The sequence below is a fragment of the Quercus lobata genome, chromosome 10 (genome assembly GCF_001633185.2).
Source record: "Quercus lobata isolate SW786 chromosome 10, ValleyOak3.0 Primary Assembly, whole genome shotgun sequence".
NCBI lineage: Eukaryota > Viridiplantae > Streptophyta > Magnoliopsida > Fagales > Fagaceae > Quercus > Quercus lobata.
The window spans coordinates 54,041,505-54,051,665 of NC_044913.1; the positions used below are offsets into that span (position 1 = coordinate 54,041,505).

A 10,161-nucleotide genomic window follows, 5' to 3' on the forward strand; every position below is an offset into this window, starting at 1 on the left:
GAAGTCCGCAATGATGACACACATGATTCATTCTAGGACCTCTTTGCGATTGTGGAAGAGATTTTGCTTTGCCTTCAAACCTGACCACAGATTGATTATGGTGCTTATTCAACACCGGCTGGTCAGTTACATTCTTCTTCTTCTCAATATTTGCCTTTTCAATAGTAGAGGCAGCTACAACCAACTCTTTGGCCTTCACAAACTTCACTTCTTTGGAGATGTTCACAGCTGAACTACTTTCTCCGGTGTATCCTAATCCGGTTTTGTCGGAGAAGGTCTTTTGAGAAGAAAGGACATCATCAAACTTCTTTGTAGAGACTCGCTCTACCCTGGCATTTACTTGAACCACCTCAAGCTCAAGGAATTTTACCTTGGTGTAAGCTTTGGTTAGCTTGCCATTTAGCGTCTCTATCTCACATTTGCCCTCCTTATATCTCACTAGAAGACTTTTATAGTCCTCTTCAGCTTTCTTCATCTTTTTCACACTGCCTTGGCCACCCTTGCATATTCTCCTGACTTCTCAAGTAGAGAATTGTAGTTCTCTTTAAGACCAGTTGTATCTTCATCTTCTTCAGCATCTGATTCTTCTACAATTCCCATGAATTCCTCATAACTATGCTCCCCAAGCTCTTCCACAAGCAAATTCAAGTCCTCTGAAGACTCAACATGGGCAACAGTCATGAATGTTGAGAAATTCCCTTCTTCATCACAGCTATCCTCTGAATCAGAGGTGGAGGAATTTGAGTCACTGAGAGTGGTGGCATACACCTTGCCCTTCGATCTCAGATAACTAGGACATTCCTTTTTGAAATGGCCCTATCCATTACACTCAAAACAAGTGACTCCTTGTGTGGATTGGGACTCCTTCCCTTCTCTCTTTTTGAAGTCCTTCTCCTTTCCGAAACTCATGAATTTCCCTTTATCACCAAATTTCTCACTGTTCATGAACTTTAGAAATTTTTGGAAATTCTTTGCAAGGTAGGCAACATCCTTTTCTACTACATCCTCATCCGATGAACCATGACCTTCTACCCTTTCATTTATTGTCTTAAGAGCCAGTGATTTGCTCTTTCTTTGATTTGGTAATGAAAGTTCATACGTCTGGAGAGAACCAATCAGCTCTTGGACTTTGGTGCAACAGCTGGCATGACTCTTCAACTCCTCTGCATGCTTCACACGTGTGCCAACTTTGGCGGGTAGCCAGTCACGAGTCAGTCGCAAGTCCAGCCACGAGTCTCTGCATCCTTGCACAATCTTGAGCATTTCTTCACACTCTCTCACTCACTACCCTTACATGATTCCCACCTAAATACAGGGTTACTAATTGCGAAAATACAAGTAAATTTGGCACGGAATAAAGCCAACAAGATGGTGTATAAAATTCAACCTTACACTAAGCTATGAAGACCAATATTCTAAGATCATTTTGAGTCTGTTGAGGACTAAAAGCAATCACATTAAGTCTTTTTAGGATTAGAAGCAATTACTTTACATTTTGAGTCTGTTGAGGACTAAAAGTGAACTTCTGTAACTACAATCGCTCATGGATTATAATTTAGGAACTAGCATTATATTTTGACCAAAGTTTTGACAGTACATATATGTTATATATAAATAACATTTGAAAGTTTGGATCTAGAAAAATTATGTGGCCCTCCCAAAATTTAACTATCCCTCTTAGATTAAAATTTGGCCCAAAAAACCCAAATATAAAATACCCACATGACAAACTTTGTGTTTGACATAATACTTTGGTTTTTGAACGGAATTTTTTTGAAGTTTATCTTCAAGACTTCATAGATCATGAAAAACTATTCTTGCCAAAGAAAAAGAAAAAGAAGTTCACTATTATAAGTATCAACATTTGAACATTAATATATTTTCAATTATTTTTAAACTCTAACCAATAGGCTATGCTAGTGATGATGCACTTTAAGTGGAAAATAAATATATTTAAAGTAAACTCAACAGAATTCTATACCACTAAATTAAATGAACTTTCATTACTACTTTTACTAGTAAAAGTAGTAAAGTACTTTATATTATAACTAATATTCATAATATTATATTATATTATATATTTTAATTAGCCATCTTTAAAAGGGAGTATATAAATATATTTATATTTTTATACTTCAAAAATTAATTATAACTGTTAATGTATTTCTTCATGCATTATTATTTTATCCACACACATATATATATATATATATGTGTGTGTGTATGTATGTATTAGTCAATTATGCTAATTTTATAAATTTAATATCTATATTTGTATTTAATTAATTACTAAAGTAATTATGACGTTTTCATGGTTCAACCTCGGTCAAACTTTAGTCTGACCTTAAAAATTTTGAACCTCTCTCCTTATTGATATTGTGAATGGTTTGGGTCTGAAAACCATGTTGACCAATAGAAAATGGACACCAATATTACTCAATCATGTGCACTGCATGTGTTACAACTTAAATTACTAACAGAACTAAAACATTATGAACGGCAAGTAGTTTGCTGGGTGTTGAGTAAACAGTAAATACGACTTTAGTTGATGCAGTACCTATCAATAGTAACTAAAAGCCTGAAACACAGAACTCTCTAAGTTCTAAAGAACATTCCCGCACTCTCAAAATCAAGACTCATTCCTACTTAAAAATCAAAATAGGGATTTTCCTTCAACTTTCATATGATTTAGTTTGAGATCTAGCCAACAGCCCTCGATTTCAAATCAAATACATCAATCACACATCAAACTTGAAGATATCAAAGAAGAACGAGCTTCATAGCCCTCTGGATTGAATAACTTCTTCGAAATTGAATCAAATGAGTTTATTTTATAGTAAATAGTTAGACAGAGAACTGAACTCGCTTTCATACAAATCAATATAAATTAATCATTTGTCACACTATTTCGTAACCATGTGATTTATCTTTTACGAAATTTGTGTGCACACCAAGAAATACCCGTACTCCAAATTTCATTCAAATAATGTGAACATTCAATACTAATGAAAAGGACAAGGATGAAGAAGCACAATACGATGAGACAATTGGAAATTGCAAGATCCAAGGAATGCATTAACACAGCGTATGTTCCCGTGACAAATGCCATCACCATTGCTCCCATGGCGGATATGGAAAGGCAGAAGGCCAAGGCTAGTAGTAAAGAAAAGAGTTCAAGATTTTGTTTGTGAGACAATAGTGGCATGAATAGGTGGATAAAGGCAGCTAAACAAGATAGCACCAAGGCTATGGTATTTGTAATAACAAAGGCTCTGAAAGCAGCATTTCTCATCAGAACTGCAGAGCCTGGGTGTGGGCCTTCAAGACCTCTGAAACCCCCAGGCATGGTAATACCTGCCGTAAATGCCACGGTTGCAATGAGTGTGTCCACTACCAAATGGACTTGGGTTGCTTTTTCCATTATAGAATAAAATCGTACTTTACGAGCTTCTCGGACAGCTTCCCGCTCAGCATTCAAGCGTTTGAAGGCATCTTGCTTAGCTTCTCCTAAGGGTCTTCGAAATTCCGAAGGACGATGATTGTATTCAAATGCACGTTCAATCTGCATAAACTGTACAAAATGTAGAACACTAATAATTAATGCATTTGAGAAAGGGGATAGCCAGCAAGGCATAGGAATGCACACATTTTGAAAGGAAGAGGTTTGACTGCTGCCGTGAGTGGGGAGTAGCAGAATTCTTGCTGCCCCTAGCGTGGCAGCAACTGGGTACTCCACATTAATATTGGCATGTAGGGTCACATAGTTTTAACATTTTTTTTTTTTAAAAAAAAAAATTACAGACTACACTATTTAACATCGATCTATTTTCACTTTAGGATCACATAGGTTCAATATCGTTTCATTAATTTTAGGATCTTTCGCTTATGAAAATAAAATCTGGTGGACTTAACAATTTGCAAATTGTATGAAAGTAAATGAATAGATTATATATCTATATTGGAAACACATGAAAGTTAAAGGACTGAAAAAAGTATAAAAAATAAAAAAAACTTATAAATCGAATAAAAAACAAGTCACAGTAAAAAAAGTGTCATTTGTAATTTACCTCTCTTTTCTAGGGTATTAATTTATTTTCAATAAATAAAGATAAAAAGTAGATATGCAGCATTTGAAAGGAAAAAGGTATATAATAGCTTAAGTTAGAAAATGACAAAATAAAATAAAATAAAAACTGCATTCCTATTAGGGAATCGACAAAAACAAAAATCCCTGTGAAATAAAATAAAATTGTGTTACCTTTTCATCTGATAATTCTTTAGTATTTAAAACAATGTCGTAAGCGTCAAGGTTTTCTTTGTTGAAGGCCATCTTATCGACTCTATCGTCATCTATGAGATTCTTTATATATTTCAATGATTTGGAATAGTGATGGAGAGGTGTGGCCCCTTTGGCATCCTTTTCATTCAAAATGTTGCTGAGTGATGATTTACTTAGGATGATTGGCACTATATTTTCAGCCTGATCACTTGATGAGTTCACTGCAAAATGGAGTGCATTCCAACTTCTATTGTCAACTAGTTCACAACAATCAGGACAATATTCTAAAATCTGTCTCATTGCCATAGCATTGCCTTTATGGGCTGCAATGTGAAGAGCCGTCATGCCATTTGTATCTCTCATATATGCTATAGATCTATCAACTTTTAGCAACATTTTGACTGCATCATTATTACCGCGGTATACAGCATAGTGAAGAGGAGTTGAATGTTGTTCATCAGCTTGTTTAACAAAAGCACTTGGTTCTTGATGAGATGCTAGAATTTTATCCATCATTCCTAAGAGAATTTAAATATGTAAGACATAATAATTTTTTAAATGACACAAAGAAGACTGGTAGAAGATAGAAAAGGCATTCATGATGATGATTGAGTGAGTTTATTAATTACATAGAATGAAAATCCTATATTCCAATATGAATGCACTAATTTATGCTCTACGTACCAAGCACGGCCTATCTCTCTCTCTCTCTCTCTCTCACGCACACAAGGTAACTAAAGTTTAAAAAGAAAAAAAAAAAAATCACACCATATATTATAAATGGCGGATCCCACTATCATATTAGAAAATATATAACAGTGGGATCTGCAAACAGTACTTATAATCCAATCCCAAACACACACTACAAATGAGACAAAATATTTTTATTTTGGTTTCTTTACTTCTCTGTATTAGTAAAATCTACAATAACACATTGCAACAACTTAATCTGTTTTCAAATAAATTTTTTTCAATTTCTTTTGGTATTAATTATATAAATTTTGCAAAAAAATTTGTAGCTTAACAGATCAACACTTTTTAATGTATCTATAACATCCAAGTTCAAATCCACCCTCTCCCAATATAATTATTGAATTATAAAAAATTATACATCTTTTACATGAGTTTAAGTGCAAGAGGCAAATGCAAATTAAGATAACATAAAGTTTAACTAGAGCCTTAAGTAGTTGACAAATACGATTAGTGAAAGCTGCATAAGTATTTTATTATGAATAAAAATCTTTTATCTATTTTTTTATTCCTCTTTTATTACTAGTATTGTCATCCACGGGTATTGACGGGATAGATGTGATTTATATTTTAAGGGAAATAAATATTTGTATTTCACTTACTAATTTCTCCTTAATAAGTTAGAACTGTTGATGAATTTTTACCACTAGTCTCTAATTTGTAATTAATAGGGCCGTTTTAACCATTTGGAATGGTGTCCTTTTTCTTCTTTTCTTTTCATTTCTATTCTTCTCTAAGAATTTTGAGAATGACTCTCTGCTAAATAGATTCAAACTCAAACTATCCGTGAAAAAGAAAATAAATCAAACTATATATATATATATATATATATATATATAAGTTGCTTTAATTTGCACATTGAATGGAAATTACTAAAAAATAAATCTCAAAATCAATCATTAAATATTTTATGATTTAATAAAATGCTGAATTTTATTTTGATAGAAAATAAGTGATTGAATTGTGTTGATACCTATTTTCGCGACACATTTTTTTCTTCAAGCTCAATTTATGTACCATATTTTTATTTTATTCTTTAAGCATGGCCCAATCATGTGACTTATTAGAGAAAATGAGGAAGTGTGGTTTTGAGAATATGGGTCAATTTCCTTTCGGACCTTTTGCATGAGCCCAACCTAAGCATTCTACTAAGTGCGCAAGAAATACTAGTAGCACCTCAAGTTTATGGAAGATGTCTTGTACTCGAAATTTCCGCCCCAAAAGAGTTTTTATATATGCTCTGGCTAACTTTGGCCCAAAATTTATGCCCTAACCCATTTTTGTCTTTACACATAGTTGGCTCTGTTAGGACATATGTGATTCACTTGTTAGGAACTTATGTCACTATTTTATATAATTGGCTTATCCTTTGACAAAACACACTTTACTTATAATTGGGTAGATTTATGATGTGTTTAAATACTTCAAAAAATCATATTTCAAGATCAAGTGTTGAACCCTTCAAGTCTGTCCAAGAAAACAAGCTGAAAGTGCAGAGTTACTAAAGCTCGACAGCTAGCATGTGTCTAGGTTTAAGAAGCTATGTCAGCCCTGTGGCTCGATAGCTATCTCAACAGATGCTCGACAGCTTCTATCTGTTGAGGTTTACAAAAACATAATTTCTGATCTGTTTTTCTTGGGATCCGTAGATGTGTCTTTGGGCCTTTTTTTCTCCTAACTCTAGATATATAAAAGGATTGTTTTAAGGGCCGTCAAAGAGTTCACAAGTTGCACAAGTATTGAGCAAACTCTGTTCAAGCAAATTGTGATCGGAGACGAAGTTCTTGCTCTAGTTTATCTCTTTTTTTTGAAGAAGTTGCTGTGTATGTGCACCGTAGGGTTTAGTGAGTAAGCATCTTCATGATTTTCATCGTGTGGATGAACTGAAGAACTTTGCAACTAACAACCTTCTTAGTTGGTGATTGAAGTTGCGTACTAGGATCTGCGCAATTGGTTAGTCACGTACTTGGGAGCCGTGCATCAAAAGGAGGAACTGTCACTACAGAACAAGTCCAATTGGGTATTAGGATAAGAGTTCAACTGTAGGTTGGTAAGGTACTTGGGATTCCTTTACTTGTAACCGCTTGTTGTGATAATAGTGGAGTTTCGGGAGTAGTGACCTGAAAATCACTTGGTGGGGTTTTTGACGTTAGGTTTTCCCTATTCGTAAACAAATCACCGTGTTATTTATTTTCCACTGCATAATTAGTTTATTGGTGATTTGTTTGTGCTACCACGCGTTTGCATGTTAATTTGATTAATTTATAAACTTAGCTAATTAATCAATTAATTCATCACAAGGGATCAATACGTTTTTGGCCTATCAGGCTCTCATTAGCCAACTCCATATACTATCCTTCACTTAAGTGAGCCCTTCAATGGTATGAAACAACTAAAAAAGGGGAGCCAATGGGGGATAAGTCAAGCATTTCCCTTAATGATGATAAAAGTAAGCCAACCCTTTTATCCAAACAAAAGGCAAATTAACTAAACCAAACATCAATTTAGCAACCTGGAGGTCCACAACCTCATCTTTTAGCCTAAAAACTAGTCACTAAAAGCACCCAAAAATCAATATAGAAACCCACAATTAGATTCAAAACAAATCAACCATGTTTTACTCTTAGAATTGAAACTTTAGAGCAAAAGCTCATTCAACCAGCATTGATTCTCACAATTCTAAAGCCAAGGGGTGGAAATATGGATATTGGAAACCTTCCCTCTCTTCCTTAATACCTCTCTCAACGTCCTTCTCTTGCTGACTGCAAGTTAAAGTTTTAGACCTATGTTGTTTATATGTATTTTTCATCATTTTTATTAATGGCATTTTGATTTCTCTCTTGTTAAAGTATTATTAGCCTTTATATACTAAATATAGGAATTTTGGGCTTTAGACTCTCCACAAATAATCACTTCTAAAAAACCTAAGGAAATATTTGGGCTATTCTCGCATTTTTGGCCTTTGTCGCAAAATGTCCCCGACAAATTGAAATGCAATTATGAAATATTATTAGATTTTTTTTTTTTCATTTTTTTACATTTTCTTAATAATGAATCAACCTCCCAAAATTATTTTTCACATGTTGATTTAGTTTTCTTATACTTGAACTGTAAAAATAAATAAAAAAAATAAAAATGATCCCTAATCTAACCTCCCAAAATAAAAGTCTAGTTCCACCCCCATTCTTCATATCTATAATCTTATAAACATTACTCGCATAGTTTCACTTCGATCATTAATAGTTATACTATTCGATCATTTATATTTAAAAATTATTATAGATATTAGAAGATTACTAATATAATTTATTTACAAATTTATTGGGTTTCATTTTTTTAGAAACAATTTATTTGGCTTTTTTTAAGGAAAATTAAATAAATTTATTTGGTTGTTTTTTATTTTTTATTTTTTTTTTGGATGGAAAATTTTATTTGGTTGTTGAATTGTCATGTAGTATATATTACACATTCGTTGGAAATTTTGGGTGTCTTATTCATGATAAAAATATGATAAATCTTTGGGTGTTGCATATTACATTTGATTCCATTAGTTTTTATAAATCTTTTAAAATATATCTAAATCTATTTTTATATAATAATATAAAATCAAATAATTATTTTTATTGATTTATTTTAATATTGTCACATAAATTTTGGAAGCCAGCATTTTTTCACACCATCATTCTAATATAATTTAAATTCTTTAGAGCATAAACTTTCTTTTTTGGATGAAAATCATGAAACAATCCAATACTTTAAATATTCTTATTAAATTAGGTTTGATTCTCTAGAAAAAATTTAATTAAATTGAATATTTTATTTTCTAAAAAACTTCTAATTGATTTTTATTTATTGGTACTTTTTAAATAAATATATCATAGAGAAATACATTTTATCAAACTTTCTTGTATATTACATAAGACTATTACTGACAGAAAACCTTATGGCGTTACTTTCTACTCAACCATGCATGCCGGAATGTTAAGAAAAATAAATAGACATTACCAGTATTGTTCCAAATTAGTGCAGCATGCAATGTTGTTCTACCAAGGGGACCATCATGAGCCGGTGATGTGCACTTATCTAAAATGTAATCCATCACTTCTTTAGATCCTCTCTCGACAGCGATGTAAAGTGGAGTCTCGCCAGCCTCATTCTGAGAATATGAAAAATCAGGACCCTCTTCAATCAACAGTTTCACTACCTCAAGATGATTATTACGTACAGCCTCATGCAAGGCCGTATCTTTTTCATTATTCATCATCTCCAGCATCTCCTTAACTAGTATATTAACTCCACTTTCGAGATCTTGTTGTGGAACTTTTGCATGATCAATTAAAACTTTCACGATGGTGTCATGCCCATACCTTGCCGCGATATGCAAAGGAATTTCACCTTTGACATTAGCTTGTGATAGCAGTAATGGACACGTTCTGAGAATTTCTTGAACAAAGGCTGTTGGTGATTTTGATTCTTTCGATCTTTGAGTTAGGCTTGTGAGGTAAATATGAAGAATTGTGTTTCTATTTGGGGTTAGTAATAGGTTAATATGAGACTTTTCAATATTTTTGAAACCCCTAATTTCGCCTTTTTCTGCAGCGTAGTAATAAACCGGTTCCATGCCAGTGTTGTCCTCTATTTGCGAAGACAAACCAGATGCTTGATCAGCTTCAAACAAATCGGAGGGATCCATTCTCTCTCAGTGGCTCCAATATTTCTCTCTCCAAACAATAATATGTCACTCTACCTCGTCTTGATATTTTTGGAGAGAGTAATGATAAAGGCAACTAACGCGTCAAAACAAAGGGACCTTATAAATCAGAGGAGCCAATTAAATCATGCCATGTACAAACACTTATCTATGTTACTATGCCATAACAGCTACCTTGGCTTTAGCTTCATTCACGCCATGTCCACACACTTTTCTTTCGATGCATTTGAGATGTCACATTCAAACGCTTATCTACATTACTGTGGTAACAACTACCTTGGCTAGATGCTTGATCAGCTTTAAACAAAGTGGAGGCATCCATTCTTTATTAGTGGCTCCGATATGCCTCTCTCTAAAACATATGGTCCTTGGATGAAATGGAAGTTCCAACTTCCTATTCGTCGTTTTATACTCACTTTAC

At 33.4% G+C, this 10,161-nt stretch overlaps 1 protein-coding gene across 2 annotated transcripts; it reads right to left on the reverse strand.

The window, feature by feature from the left end:
- Positions 1-2,844: 2,844 nt before the first annotated feature.
- On the reverse strand, positions 2,845-9,796 carry LOC115963059 (ankyrin repeat-containing protein At5g02620-like). Of its 2 annotated transcripts, none has more exons than XM_031081949.1 (3): positions 9,035-9,796; positions 4,259-4,500; positions 2,845-3,571 (listed from the first exon to the last, which is right to left on the reverse strand). In XM_031081949.1, exons 1-3 carry the CDS (start codon positions 9,720-9,722, stop codon positions 2,924-2,926), a joined length of 1,578 nt encoding a protein of 525 aa, XP_030937809.1. In that variant the 5' UTR covers positions 9,723-9,796; the 3' UTR covers positions 2,845-2,923. The 2 variants fall into 2 exon arrangements, with proteins under 2 accessions (XP_030937809.1, XP_030937808.1); XM_031081948.1 differs by having other exon boundaries at positions 4,259-4,797.
- Positions 9,797-10,161: the final 365 nt, after the last annotated feature.